The sequence below is a fragment of the Centruroides vittatus genome, unplaced genomic scaffold (assembly GCF_030686945.1).
Source record: "Centruroides vittatus isolate TY-2023 unplaced genomic scaffold, ASM3068694v2 contig_290, whole genome shotgun sequence".
In the NCBI taxonomy this organism is placed as follows: domain Eukaryota; kingdom Metazoa; phylum Arthropoda; class Arachnida; order Scorpiones; family Buthidae; genus Centruroides; species Centruroides vittatus.
In genome coordinates, this window is record NW_027121846.1 from 1,441,902 (window position 1) to 1,458,341 (window position 16,440).

Here is a 16,440-nt window from a genome sequence, read left to right on the forward strand (position 1 = left end):
TTATTAAATGAGTCGACGAATGCTGCTATGTCAGGCTTATTCTTCCACAAGATGAGTATGTCATCCACGTATCTCTTATATAGCTGTATGTTGTGGAGGTGGTTAGGAAGGATTTTCTCTTCGAGTTGCCGTATTACCAGCTCGCACAAATCTCCTGCTACCGGGCTCCCCATTGGTACACCCCTTCCTTGTTTGTAGACCGTACCTCTAAACTGAAAGAATGAGTTGTAGCATAGCAGGTGGGCCATCTCTAATATTTGCTGGTGGAGGTTAACATCAGCAACTATTTTAAATAGTAGATCTCGGATGGCACAAAATGCTGGTGGTAGAAGGATCGACGGATATAATGACTTAAAGATGAGCACTGTAATAAATTGCGGGGGGGTGTCAATCTGCTTGAGGAGCTCGATGAGGCATTGACTATTGGTTACCGTGAACTGGTAGTCTTCTAAGTGTGGAGCGATCAGACGATGCGTGAATTCCTCTAATTTATGTGTTGGTGCTCTTACTTTATCAACTACTGGGCGAATCTGTTGGTCTTGTTTATGTGTTTTGGTGAAACCGAATAGCCTGGGTGTGTCAGGCGAGTCCATTATAACGTTCTTAACTGCCAACCTCTTAGCCAATTTAGTGTTGGAGAACCTCTTCACCCTTGCATGTAGTCTTTCTACTGTGTTAGTATCCACCTTTTCACATTGGGTAAGATTGATGTAATCCAATAATAACTGGTGATAAGTATGCTGTTTCATCAGTACCATAGTTTTCGCCTTGTCGGCCCTGACTAGCGTGATCCCATTGTTCTTCATCCACCTCCTGGCTCGTGTTAACTTCGTTTGTAAACGCTTTGAGTCCAGCGCGATTTTAGCCCTTAAAATCGAAAACGTTTGTGAAAATGGTAATTATATGTGATAACGCACCGTTGTTGGTTTTTGTGTGAAGTTATTGTATATCTATTACAATATAATAATATAAATTTTTTAATTATATAGTTGAATTAATTAATTTTACAAACATGAGTTTGGTCACTGAACAAATTATAATTAAGAACTATTATTGCAAACATATTGGATAAATAGAAGAGAGTGAATATTCACATAAAGTTTAAAAAGAATATTTATGAGAAATTTACTAGATAGTTTCTTTATTTAGTTTCATAGTCATCACAATTTAAATTATATAATAAACCAAGCTAATTATTATAAGGCTGCATTTTGGCTAATTAATATGCTATATAATTTGAACTAAAAGTTAGGCTTGGTTTCTTATATGATTATACAGGGTAAGCCAAGATTGCTTAACACCATTTTGAAATGAGAAGAATAAGGAAAATTTTTGCTTGATAGAAACATGTATGTCTAGAGCAACAACTATATGTATGTCAATCAGATGGCTGCCATCTTGAATTCATCTCAAAATTTTGAAATGTAAATGAGATCATGTAAGATATGAAATGAGGTTAGAATCTTGAGAAAATGTAATTTCACACATTAAAGTTATGAAGAAGTAAATCTAACAACAAATTTATGCTATTCAATGTGTGATGCTGGCATTCATTAGAAGCAATGCTGGAATGCTTCTAATGAATGAAAAAAAAAAAAAAAAAAAAAAACAAATCCAGATCATCCTTATGTCTGAGGAGAAAAGTTCACATGACATTGCACAATTGCAGAAAAATTTCTGAGAGACTGATCAGTCAAAGATAAGCAAAATCTAAGCATGACATGAACTCCTCTCCTTTCTCACTGTATATGAAGAAATGGTGATTGTGTTTGTGATGCAATAGCCATATTTGGGCTGATGCTGTATTAACCACTGGTACCAAGGGAGACTAGCATATTTATCAAACAGGAGCTTTTTCTTAACTCACAAACATGAAGTATGTCTTACCCTAAATGATGCCCAAGTAATATACTAAGAACATGTCCAAACCTTTTTGTTTACTTCATAAGAGTGAGTATTTGGGTGTGCTTATATATAACTAAATCCAGGACTGTCACTTAACATGTAGAATAGATGATGTAAGTAGCTGTCTACTTTGGGTTGCACACCACTTATGGGTCACTGTTTCATTTCTCCCAAAGGTCTTACTTGCATAGGTGTCTCTACTAGAAACCTACGCTCCTGCCAACTTTGCTATATAGCAGACATGGGCAAATGTGGCTCTTGCTGAAAGTGTTAATTTCTGTTTTTTATTATTGTTTTTACAATTTTATTTTTATAATTTTGTGAAAATATGTTTGTTAAAAAAAATTCAATATTTGTTTTATATTATATTTATACTATATAATAAAATCGCACACCTTACCATTCTATCTGCCATGACAGTACAGAACTGTGGCTCCCATGCATTTTGCAAAGCACACATTTTTGCCCACCCGTTATATAGTTTATTGGATCTAGTAAGTTCTCTTACTTCAACTAGTGACAGAGCTGTTGTTGTTGTTGTTGTTATTATTATTATAAAGGATGATCATGAATAACCAACCAACAATAAAAAAATGTAAAAAGTATATTTTACTTTATAGATAACTGTTTTAACAACTAGGGAAATTATCTCACTGTTCCATAAACCTTCAATTCACCAAAGACATGAAAGTTGCATGGGCTTCATTTGGGCTAAGCTTAGTGTGTATTGTCCATATGTGTTTGTCATGCATTGATAAATTTCCATTGGTCCAGTTCCTTTTGTGGTTAGGAACTTGTAGGCACATTGCTCTAATTTATATGCTTGCATTCTACTGCAGGATCACAAATACTACTGGTTGCCATGCTGCTGTTTACATTACCTCTTAATTCCTGCTAGGTTGAATTGCTATACAAATTACTTTCAAAGCACTGCACTCATTGGTTAGTTATTTATTAATCATCCCTTATAATATCATATACTTAATTATTAATAAATAAAAAAACAGAAATGAAATAAAACGACAACATTTTTATCATTTGACAGTCATTTTGCATTTCAACACAATGCTGCTTAGGTAGTTTCATCTCATTTTTTTCTTTCACTTATTTTATAATTTTGTTTACAAGGAATTACTAACAGAAATGAAGAGAAAAAAACAAAACGTTTCAGAGAATATCTTCTAAATTGCATACTAGTTAAGGGTATTATTTTCAACTGCAAGTTCAGAAGTGTGAAGTATACAGCAGTGTGGTGTATATAAAGGTTTTATTTTGATTCTAGCAATTCAGAAGGCTATATGCAAGTTTGAATTATAATCAGGAAATTTCAGTTATTAATATTTAATATTTTACATATTCTGCAAATATTTCTATATTAATAAACAGAATTTAAAGAAAGTATAAAATATTCTTACCATCAATATTTGCAGATTTTATACATAGACCATCTTCATTACTTATTTCAAACATGATATATGGTTTATTGCTAGGATGATTCTTTTCATCATTATTCTTAGAAGACATGTTATCACTTGTATCATCTGAAATAAATTTAATAGGTAAATATATTGCTAAAAATATACTTAAAATGTGATAAATTCAAGATACTGCATATCAATTTCTTTTGAGTTAATATCATTGTTTAATCTGCACATTTCAGAGTAAAACTCATATGTATCTTAACTATCTTCATGTAACAGTACTATAAATCATTGGGCTGCAATTTAAAAGAACTGTAGACCTATAAATTCCCACTGTCACCTGTCTTTCCTTCCTTTATCTTAAGAACAAAGTTATGTAGATGAAAGCCAAAACAAAATACAGAAAAATTATGGGCAGGAGGCCCCAATTAATTATATATGAATGGCATGACTTGCAATCTGCATTGGAAGTCACACTATTTCAATTAAAAAATTTTCCTTTGAAAGGAGTTAAATCAACACACTAAAAACCTTTCTTGTTTTTTTGTCCCAGTACGAACAGCTTTAGATAAAAACTAACATTTTTGACCAAAAAATTGGTCTTTGTCAGGCTATTTATCAGTATAAAATTCGAAACTGGAAAAATTCGAACATGTTTAAAATTATTCTAAATTCCAAATTATTTAAAAATTGGAAACTAATTTTTGCCATACATGCTACTGAAGTGATAAAAATATTGTTACATCCCATAAATAAATAATACAATGTATATAGAAACATTGGTGTAGAAACATTAGCAATGCACTAGTGTTGTTCATGCTTTTTTCACATAGAACCACTTCCATGCATACAAAATACTGGCGGCATCTTTTGTATTAATACAGTTGCTGGCCAGATCGGCTCTTTATACATTTCCAACACTTCCAGGTTGCGATAGTGTTGAACCTGATCTGACCTTTTTACCAATTTTGCCCTGTGGAGGTTGGCTTGTATTTCATGGTCTGTGGCATAGGCAGCTAGGATGATGGTATGCCTTTGGCTGGTGATATCATACCCGTGTTCCTGTATTCTTTTGCTTAGGGAGCGCTTCATGGATCTGATGTATACTAGATCTCGCTGGAATCTGTGGTCTCTGAGAGAAACCATATAGACACCCAGTACTCGACTTTCCTCTGTCCTGTCTTTGTCATTGCACAACAGCCCATATACTGTGTTAGATCTCTTATATGTGATCTTTGTGCCTTTATGAGTAACAATTTCTTTATAAATGAAACTTAAGTGTTGGTTATATTGCACCACTGTGTGCGATTGGTTGCTACTATGATTATGGGTGTCGTCGTGTTTTACCTGTGTGCTATGCGGGTGGCGTGCTGTTAGTAGGTTGGCATACCAACGCGATAAATTATGTATCATGCTTCGACCATACCTATGCTTTACCGCTATGTTTTCAATGCGCTTTAGTTCTGACACAGTATCCTCCCATCTAGTGTGGTGTGTGTAAGCTCTTCTAGTTAGCTCGTGGAACTAATCAAACTCCTGCAGAGATCTTGTAAGGAAAAGGGTCTGCAGAGTTTGATGGAATAAATATTGGTACGTAGCAAGGTCTGTAATGTATGCTGGTTTGCACTCTGTCTGCGTCAAGGCAAAAGTTGACATATAGGAAATGTCCATTTGTGTGTCCACTCTTCAAAATGTCCACTCTTCTACTCCAGTTTGAAAGTAAGGCCATAGGGGTTGTTGTTCATGTAATCCATGAAATCATTTACGTTGGTCTTCCAAAGAATGCAGATGTCATCAACATACCTTTTATACACTAGGATGTACTATGACCTTTTGCTCTAATTGTCGAACAACCAATTTGCACAAGTCCCCTGAGATGGGGCTGCCCATAGATATGCCACATTTTTGTAAATACATAGAGTTGTTGAAGTGGAAGAATGAGGTATAGCATAAGAGGTGCATTAGCTATAATACATGTTTACAATGCGTACCCACTCCTTCGCGGATTAGTAACAGATCCCTGAAGTCACAGAAGCATGGTTGTATTTTAATCAAGGGGTATAGGGAGACAAAATCAAAGACAGTAATGCATGCAACATCTGTTGCCTTAACTTGTCATAAACTATCAATTAGATCATTGGAATTCTTGACATTCCAATCATACCCCTGTAAGCACTCAGATATAAAGTTGTGTAAATATAAAGTTATTTTATTAAGTTATTAATACAGTTGCTGGCCTGGCTGGCAACTGTATTAATGCAAAAGATGCCATCATTATTTTGTATGCATGGAGGTGGTGCTATGAGAAAAAAAACGTGAACAACACTAGTATGTTGCTAATGTTTCTACACCAGCAAATACATCGTATTATTTATTTGTGGGGATATAACAATATTTTTCACTTCAGTAGCATGTACGGTGAAAAAAAATTAGTTTCCAACTTTTAAATAATTTTAAACACATTGTTCGAATTCTAGTTTCAAATTTTATACTGATCAATAGCCTGACGAAACCAAGTTTTTGGTCAAAAACATTAGTTTTTATCTAAAGCTGTTTGTACTGGGACAAAAAAAAAAAGGTTTTTATTATGTTGATTTATCCTTCTCAGGGATTGTGTAAGTAGTTGAAAGGAGTTAGTTAGATGACTGGTATAACTCTATTGCTAACAGGAAAAGTATGATGTACAGGGACACAGCACCACTAATTTGAGATGGAGAGCATATATTTGAAATTAAAAGTTTATTTTTAATTTAAATTTAATTTAAAAAATACATTAAAAATTGCAGCCCAGCATTGTGATGATGTCATAATAATTAATTATCATTAATAAATTAATTTATTTAAAAAGTAAGAAAAAAAAGCATTGCAAATTATAAAATAAGTCAACAATTTTAGTATATTTAGTCAAAAATACATCATGTTTAATATGAAAGTGATAAAGTCAAATAAAAAATTCATCACGTGAAGAAGGGAATTGCTTTTTATAAGAAACATTTCCAGCTGAGTTCCAAAGAAATAGAATTTCCAATAGAGGGACTGCAGATAAAAGCAAAATACAGTATAAATCAGTATTTTCAAAGGATATCACTTTAATATATCACAGAGAAAAATTATAATATATTATAGATATTTAGAAATTTAATTTTTTTTATTTCTTTCTAAGTTTACTATTAAATTATAGAGCTATTTTAAGATTATTTTAACAATTTTCATTTTGAGAAAATATTAGTTTTAATCAACTTCATAAGAAAATTTCTAAAATAAAAAAAATCTTTTTAAATATAAAAAACTTGTTTTAAAAAGCTTCCAAAAGTTTAAAATGTTTCTATGTATATTTACTGAATTATTTTTGATAACTTTTTTTTGGTCAGCTCAGCATTAAGATTCAGAGTTCAATCATCATCATCAAAAATAGACAACTAAAAACATAAGTTCTTGATGGTCTATTTTTGGATTATGTTTAATGTTATGTATGTTCTCACAAAGATGGTTTTACCTGGTCAATTTATCAGCTAAATAATTCTGATAGATTTCTGGATTAGTATATTATAGCATAGTATAGTATGAACAGCTAAACAATTTTTGATGTATAACTGAAACTCATAAGAAAATCCACGGTATCAGCCAGCTGAAATTGGTGGTCACCCATTTAAAATTCTTTCCTAAGAAGAACATTAATATATATCAGATATACCTTACAAAATTCTTGAAAATAGAGATGTGTACTATTAATGATTGCACAAATGCAGATTAAAAAAATATCAAACCAAAAGTTAAATAATAGAATTAAAATAATAAGTTTCTGAAATGTAACATTAGACTATATCATAATGATAGACGTTCAACTATTTACAATTCTTTTAATTTTTTTGATTACTTTTAAAATTATAGTCTATGAAAATGTTGAAATTATACAATTAAATACTTTAACATCTTATAACATTAAACTATTTTAAATTATTTCAAAAATTACTTTGCATATCAAATAGTTAAAAATTAATTTAAAATTATACTTTATAAACATAAGCACATTATTACAAGATAAAAGATTCCATTATATCTCAAACTTATTAAATCTACCTTGAATTGAAGATCTTCTTGATGTTTTCCCAGATGTAACATTTGAACTAAATATATCATTTTCACTAGAGGTAGAATTTCTTCGTATTCTGGCAGCTTTGTATTTTGATCTTGAATGAGAAGCACAACTTTTTGTAGTAGAACAAGGTTTTTCATTATTTTTTGTTTCATCAGAATTAGTTTTTTGATTAACATCAGCATAGTTTTTGTAAGTTAATTTCAACATTTGTTGAGCCGCCTTTTGTATCACTTCAATCAGTGGTTTATTAGTAGTTAGTTTTTGTAATTCAGAGAGTGCAGAATTACATTTAGATAAATTACATTTTTCTAAATTCTTTGGAGAAGTAGATCTTTTCAAACTGCTTTTGGATGCTGTGCTTTGAACATTTCCATTAGTAATTGATTGTTCTTCATTCACTCTATCAGTTTCAACTGAAATACTTTTATGGAGTAATCTATCAGAATTTTGAGGTAAATCTGATTTTAAATCCTGATTAGAGGATGTATCTACAGATGAATGCATGTTATTAACAGGTAAACTGTTTGCTAACCATGGTTGTTCAAGATTAGCTGTATTGAACTCATTTGAACTTGGAATAAATCCAGCAGACTGAACAGCAGGTTGAACTGCTGCATTTCTGGGCATTTCATAAACTACAGGTTGTGAAGATTCGGAATTCATAATAAATACGGATTCACTCACTTGAGTTTGTGTCAATACAGGATTTAAATACATTAGAGGCTGCTGGGGATTCATTATAGTTGGATGAGGAACAAATGTCTGAGTGTTTGGAAGTTGTGGATTTAGAACAGGAAAATTTACAATGGGCAACTGCATATTAGAAGCAATTTGCGAAGTTTGAACCTGATCCATAATTATCCCAGATGGCACTTGCATCGAAGAATCCTGGACATTAAAAGCCATAGAAACTAATTCTTGATTAGAGATAGTAATGGATCCCAAGTAAGATAAGTTTGGATTCTGAACAATATTTAAACCTGCAGTAAAAAGTTGACAGGTATTCTGAATACAAATGGGACGAGCTGCATTCATATCTGTTTGACTAGGAAGAATGTAAGAATTGTTAAGATTGTGAGTTGCCTCTTCAGGCTGATTGAAAACCAACATGGAATTTTCACTACTTTGAATATTAAAACTGCTTTCTGAAATTGTAGATGTATAACTGTTAACAACATTTACATTTGGTTTTGGAAGAATGAATTTCTGATTAGATTCTTTTTTCTTACTTTTTTCTATGTTAAAATTTGAACAATTTTGTTGAAAACTATTTTCATTATAAACATCTGTTGATACAGAAGAATTACTTAATATGTTTGATTCTGTACATTCTTCAGAAAAATCATTATCATCTTTATAGTAAGGTTCAGAGGCACTATCTGTCGTTGAAATCAAAGATTGTTTATCATTATCATTGTCGTCGTCATTATTACTACCATCTTCATCATTGTCATCATCATTCAGTTCTTCTCTGTTTGAATAATTAATTTCATCATTTGCACTTCTGTTTTCCTCTTGAGAATTTGGTAACATATTAATTTCTTCTTCATCTGATGAACTAGAGTCAACAATAAAATCACAATTCATTTCATGCTTCCTACAACTATCCCAGGTCCTATATTGTCTTTTACAATTTTTACATTTAAATGTTTTTTCATTAGCAAAGTCTTTACTCTGATCAGCAAATCTTTCATTATTTTGGTTTTCTGATTCTTTGCTATCCATACAATAACCAAAATTCTCAATTTCTCCAACAGCCACCACAATTTCATTATTTACAAGATTATTTAAATTGTTACTTTTCTGTACAGCAAAATCTAGTGGTATCTGATACAAATGATTCTTGTTGTTAGGTAAAAATTCTGAATTCTTGCAGCTATTAAGTTTGTTTTTTCTGTGATTATTACAGTTTGATTTTTTATTATTAAAGATATTGTTCAAATTCCTTTTCTTTTTGAAAAGTAACTTATGTTTTGTTAAATGTTCAAAATATAAACGAGCTGGAGTCCTCCTCAACTGTCTTGTTTTGTTGGAATTTTCCATAGTTTCTAGGTGAATTCCTGCTTCATTGTTATTAATGTCATCACATATTTCATTTATGTTGTTTGTGGGAAAAGAGATGTCTTTGTATTTTTTATGTTTTAACCTTTTCTTTATATTCATTGTAATTTGATTTTTATCAGTATAATGTTTTAATAATTTAATAGATTCTTGATACCTGCGACTTCTCAAAGGATATGTCTTGAGAATATTTTTCAAAGTACACTTCCTCTCTGGAAGCTTAGGACAAATGTTTTCCACTTCTTCGGATGGAAGTTGATGGTCAACAGACTGATAAGTATTGTCTTCATTTTTATTTTCAACTTCATTTTTATCTTTGTTATTATTGACTTTCAACTCTAAGATTTGATTATTTATTTTATTAGAAGGTTCTAAATGTTCAATAATTGGAACTTGATTATTTGATGAAGTACAATCATCTTCATTTGGCACACTTTTTGAAGTTTTCACCTCAGATATATTTTGTGAAATTTTGTTGATAATCTCATTTTTCTGTGAAATTAAATCATCATCAGATTTTTTATCATCTTTAATCTTGGGTGTAGAAGTTAATTTACATATCATATCCTTAGAAATTGTTCCTAACAATAAATCATTACTAGTTTGATCCATTTGATCAATTTTTGAGGCAATCAATTGATTTGAGTTTAAAATTTTACTTGAAAATGAGTTGTTGTGAATTGAATCTTCTTTATTGGATGCATTCAGTGTACTTGAAGATTTTTCATCATAAACAGAAGTATTTTTACTAAGTTCTATTTCTTCATTTTTTTTATTTAAATCTTGTAATGTATTGCTTACTAATGGAGAATTCTCACTATTAAAATCAAATAGACTTTTATTTTGGTCTAGATGTGCAACTGAAGATTCTAAACTACATTCAGAATATAAATTGTTCCTTCGTAGAGCTGATCCTTTAAATTTCCAAACATTTGATATTTTGTTTCTTCTATCATTTTTATCAACATTATGAGCAATTGTATGATGAGGAGATGCAACCTTTTCCATCGTCTCTGTTTCCGGTATTACTTCTATAGTTCTTATCCTATAAGTGACTCTTTGACGAGGATTTCTTGTACTCCAAAATAACCTTGTTGCTCTAAGAATACAAGGTATAAAAGTATTTAAAATAATATTTTTTATTTTATTTTTTAAACATAATTTGTTTAAGATAGTCTTACACAAATTCCACAGGTACCAATGCATCAGAACGATCAGATGCTGGAGTCAAATATCCAAGATTTTCAATAGTCAATGAACCTAAAACATTAATAAAATATTTAAATTTTAATTATTGAATAAAAAAAATCGAAATTTTAATAAAAATAAAAGTAAAATATATTAACCTATGGTTACATGAACACATCCAGCGGGTAAACCACTTTGCCAGGTTTTCTTTCGCCATTTAGGTGATAACTGATCTTGATCAACATACATTGAATGTTTGACAAAAAATGAGTCATCCCCAATTTTCTAAAAAGTATACATATATAAAAAAAGTTTGTAAATTATAGTAAATCAACATTTTAATACATATAAAAAAATAATAATAATTAAAAATGAGAATCAATAGACCTTTTCATCAGCCCAATCTCTATGATTGTCACAATACACTTTTTTATCTTCTTGAAATATTGCCTTTTCTTCACGAGCACATTTGAAATGATAATTAGCAGGGCATCCTCTAATACAACAACCCACAGTAGCACCTTTATTCTTACAACTTTCACATCGCTATGTATCAAATATATATATATATGTAAGTATTTTTAAAACATGAATGATTTCCATTAATTATTTTTCATTCTGTAAACTAGTTTCATTAATTCTATATAAGAACTAACTGAAATTATTCTATACTTACCATTGATCTTCCTCTTGATATGGCTGGATGAACATTCTGAAGTGAACCATCTATTTCTTCAAAAACCTCTGCTGACCACAGAGCACAATTTATGTGCACCCAATCATTTTGGCCACAATAAATTAATCGTCCGCACTCCTAAATTTATTGTTTTATTAATAAATTAAAATTAAAACTGTATTTGCTCAAATATTACTTGCCTAGTTTTTCTAAATTTGATTATCCAGAAATGTAATTCATTTTGTTCAAAATATAAATTTCAAAGAATAATTTAGGTTTTTCACTCAGAGTAAATATGCATTTATACTTGCAAAAAAATTGTTTGGTCTATATTATGTTATAAACAATGTAGAATGAAAGAGAATAAGTCAATACTTATAACAGTATTAGTTTTAAAAACATGCATTAAAGATATGTATATGCTCATTTTAAGAATTAGATATATTTTATACGTATATGAAATATACATTTATAATATACTAGGTGTTTTATATTAATATTCATTTAAATTTAAATAGATAAAATCTTTTACAATTAAAACAATAAACTGTTACTTGTTTTAATTTCTGTCCAAGCATATTCTTCAGATCAGAAAAATAAAAATTTGTCAAGGATAATGTATAATGTGTGTATTAAGCCATTTTAATGATGTTTTCTTTTTCACAAATTATAAAGCAGCTTTAATGCATATTTAAAATTTTACAGAATTAGTATACATAAAACTTATCAGGAAAACAAATTTTTAATATGTTTACATAAAATAAATCAAAGAATTCAATACTACAGATATTAAAGATCTAATTTAATATCTGTAGTATTGAATTCTTTGATTTATTTTAAGATCTAATTTAATCTGCTAAAGTTATTTTTAACAAATTAATATGACAAAAATTTTGATTCAAACTATTTTTTTCTGGATTCAATAAAAATGCATGTAATCATGTCAGAAATGCTGTTAATCATAAGAGCAGACATTAATATTAACTGATATCAAATAAAATAACTTAATTTGTGTTTTATTTAAAATCTATTTGTAACAAATTTTGTCGAATTAAAAGTTGGGGAAATATCCAAATACATTAAGTCATTGGCATTTTATAATTTCAAGTTATAGTGACAGGTTTCAATCTCTAAATTTAATTAAATATACAATCGGAGGTGTGTTCAGTAATTACAAAGATATATAAGGGCAGATATATGAAAATAATTACAAAAAAATTACTTACATTAGGAGTAGCATCACCAAAAATTCCACAAAGAACACATTTGCGGGGATCATCTTTGCCACCTAAAATTAAAGATAATTTATTTGTTTCAGAATAAATTAATTATGAATGTTCTATGAGAAAAACCATCTACAAGAATATAAATGTGATATTGTTAAATATTATTTTTAACAATATCAAACACTCAAGTAAATATAAAAATAGTTACTTCTTAATTTTCCTGGTTGAGTCAAAGATTCTTTCTGTACACTACTAATTTTGTATATAGCATAATTATGATCATCATAAGGAGGTTTTACTACATGACAATCAGAAGGTTTTGATGATTCTTTGTCCCATTGAGAATGTTCAAACCATGGAAAGTATAACTTTATCAACTGTAAAGTTTAAATTAACTATTATTTTTATTTTGCAAATTAATTGGTCTTACAATAAAAGAGAAACGTTTACTGGACTGTAAAACAAACATACTACACCTTTTAAGTATCCAGTAGGAAGTTTTATTAGATTAAAAACGTTTTTGGCTGCATTAAACCAAGGGCTTTGTACTCTGTAAACGGGAATCTTATAACCAGAAGCTACATGAATATATTAATGAAACGGATTGTGTTATGGCACCGGACAGATTTTTGGATACCCTCCAGAACAGAGTTAAGAAGTTCTCCTTATCCTCCTTGGCTCACGTTTTGCATTTGGATCATGTTGTTGTAAGTGCACCGGCGCCACCACGAATTTTTGCTTTTGGGAAGACGTACAAGCTGGGCCAGCAAATTCGTCCTGTCGTGGAAAAATGTCAGGCACCAACGTTTCTTTTGGAAAGGAAGCTGGTTAAGTTCGTACAGAATAATCTACAGGCTTACCCCTTTAGCATAAAAAGCTCTTTGCAACTGGTGCAAAAACTGGAGGATGTTATGTTGACAGACAGAGAAATCATGACCATTATGGACTTTAAGTCCCTATACCCATCCATCAAGCTTCCACCATGCTTCTGTGCATTAAGAGACTTTTTGTTCGCCAACGTAGTGAATTCCCACAAGTATCACAAGCATATCTTGGAATTAGCGGATTTGGTCTGCCACTCTTCTTTCTTCGAGTTTGATGAGAAAATTTATATACAAGGAAGGGGCGTCCCCATGGGGAGCCCCATGTCCGCAGTCCTCTGTGAGATGGTGCTACGCAACCTCGAGTGCAATATCTTACCGTTATTCTGCAACGACATGGTAATTTACACCAGGTACGTTGATGACATTTTCATCTTCTGGGCTGATGATCACAACATCCAGCATTTCATAGATGTAATCAACCACAACCCATACGGTCTAACTGTAGAATTGGATCAACAGAGTGAGTTCCTTGTTAACTTCATGGACCTTTCCATTGCCTGCAAAGAAGGGGAGATAAGAACGAGTGTCTACCGGAAACCAGTATATCACCCCCTCGTCATCCCCAGTAACTCTATAGACCCCGGACAGTTTAAGATGGCGGCGTTTCGTTCCTGGATCCGGCGAGCTTACACCCACTGCTCAAGTATTCAAGACACTTTAAAGGAGTTAGCCTACGTACGAAAGGTGGCTGCACAGCATGGTTACCAAAGAAGTGTTGCTGATCGCCTAATAACTAAATTGCAGAAGAACAGTCGGCAGCACAACGATGGAAATTCACGGAAAGCAGTTGTGTTGAGCTATATGCCTTTTCTTAATAAGGTTGTCAAAAATGTGGCCAGAGAGAAGAACTTGTGCGTAATTTACAAACGCAATCCAACGATTTACCGTTTACTGAGAAACGACAAGAGGAGAGATCGCTCCAGTGAGTTAACAGGGGTATATTCTATACCGATAAAAGATCATCGTTTTAACACCAACACTGTATACGTAGGCACCACTTTACGTAACCTCAAACAAAGAATAAAAGAGCATAAATACTCAATAACCTGTGGCAGTGACAGTACGGTCCTAGCGTCCTTTGCTAGGCAACAAGATATAACGGTGCATTGGGATAAGGCCTCCATTGTCAGAGCCACTCGATCCAGGCAGGCTATCAAATACTTGGAAAAAATGGAAATACATAAGGCGCACTTATCTACGCTTTGCATCAACCACCGGGATGCAGACGGCCTATCATCGGCCTGGAAGTCTCTTGTCGACTAGCATCACGTTTTGATACGGAAAACGGGGCTTAAACCCGTCAATGCGCAAGTGCGGTTTTTTGTAAATTTCGAACGCCGTTTTTTTTGTAATTTCGAATTTTGTTCGTTTTTGATATTCGTTAACTGACAAAGGCTGATTAATGCAGCCGAAAACGTTTTTAATCTAATAAAACTTCCTACTGGATACTTAAAAGGTGTAGTACGTTTGTCTTACAATATGTTCTGTTAATTAGTAAGTAGGCATCACATTTAGAAAACTTATTTTGAAAACCTACTTTATTAAGTTTATCCACTTTATGAGCTCTTGCTACATTATTTAGTTGTGGTAAAGATAAAACTTCTTCATAAAAATTGCTCTAAAGAAAATACAGCCAATTTAATATTTAAATAATAATCTTATATAGTACAATAAATAATAAAGGAATACGAACTAGAACAGTATATTCTCTTCTTTCCAATTTATTCAAAATTACAATAAGTTTATCTGTTTTACCATCTGAAAAAATTTCTTATTTAATACTCAATTATGTATTACTATATTTACATACAAATATAATTAAAATATTTACATAACTGTTTATAACAACTTTTTAGAAATTTTTGTGTTTAAGTTTAAAACTTAAAAGAACTAACATATAAAATATGATTTATATTGATGATATACATAACTTAAAAACAGATTTAATAATTAGCTATACTAGTATAGAATAACTTTATATATTGAAAAGTAACACCAATTGTTTCATTATATAAAATTCTTTAAAATATAAATATTTATTAATTATTATTTGCAATGAAATTTATAATTTTACAAATACATTGAAATAACATGAATCATTTCTAAAACTATGCCTATTTCATTCAAATTTCTTATAATTAATTCTCTTGTTTTGTCTTTCAAATGTTTTTACAACTTATCAGAGCTGTGAAATAGTTTAAAAGACAATAGTTACTGTATCAATGTTCTTGATCCAGTGCAAGCAAAATGTTCTGTTAAAAATGAAAATGTGTTTACAAGTTTTTTAATGCAAATTAATATATGTTTCTCAGTAACAATTATTTTGTAAAAATATTGAAGAATACAAATAAAAATTGTTGTCTTCATAATCTGTCTTTACACAGTCACCACTGACAATTCAAATTACATGAAAGTTCACTTACACGGATGACCATTTATTTGAGACCACACATCTGCAAAAATACCAGGAGCTATTTTTTTTATGAACTATTTGTTTTAATTTATGGGTATTCATTGCCAGGAAGACTTTTTAAAACCAATTTACATGTTTTTGCAGAGGCATAGCCTCAAATAAAAGGTTCTTTGTAAATGAACTTTTATGTATTTTGAATTATCAATGGTGACTGAAAAGACAGATTATAAAGTCAAAAATTTTTATTTGTATTCTTCGATATTTTTACAATGTAAATTACTGTCAGCCATTTTTTCATGAACAATTATTTTTTTCTACTGAAATACAGACACTATCAAATTATTCCCATTATATAGATGAAAGGCAGTTGTGCTAGTATGAAAGACAGCAAAATAATTTATTTTATAAAATATTCTTTTTGTTATTAAGTTAGTTTTATAGTTTTTAAATTACTCATTCTTGAAACTAATCAGAGAACTTTACTGTACTGAACCATACGTGAAAACATTGATATTATAACTTGGCATCTTCTTTACATAATAAATATTAAATCCATAAAATATAATA

The 16,440-nt window shown here is 30.7% G+C and overlaps 1 protein-coding gene across 3 annotated transcripts in view; it reads right to left on the minus strand.

The window, feature by feature from the left end:
- trx (trithorax) overlaps positions 1 to 16,440 on the minus strand; it is a 135,220-nt gene that overhangs the window by 19,341 nt on the left and 99,439 nt on the right. For all 3 annotated transcript variants that reach the window (XM_067266959.1, XM_067266958.1, XM_067266957.1), the window contains 10 exons: positions 15,154 to 15,218; positions 14,998 to 15,078; positions 12,785 to 12,953; positions 12,577 to 12,638; positions 11,351 to 11,488; positions 11,062 to 11,220; positions 10,833 to 10,959; positions 10,668 to 10,746; positions 7,407 to 10,585; positions 3,321 to 3,446 (listed from right to left, as the gene is read on the minus strand). In XM_067266959.1, coding sequence (XP_067123060.1) covers positions 3,321 to 3,446; positions 7,407 to 10,585; positions 10,668 to 10,746; positions 10,833 to 10,959; positions 11,062 to 11,220; positions 11,351 to 11,488; positions 12,577 to 12,638; positions 12,785 to 12,953; positions 14,998 to 15,078; positions 15,154 to 15,218 — 4,185 coding nt within the window. The remainder of the gene's footprint in view (positions 1 to 3,320; positions 3,447 to 7,406; positions 10,586 to 10,667; positions 10,747 to 10,832; positions 10,960 to 11,061; positions 11,221 to 11,350; positions 11,489 to 12,576; positions 12,639 to 12,784; positions 12,954 to 14,997; positions 15,079 to 15,153; positions 15,219 to 16,440) is intronic.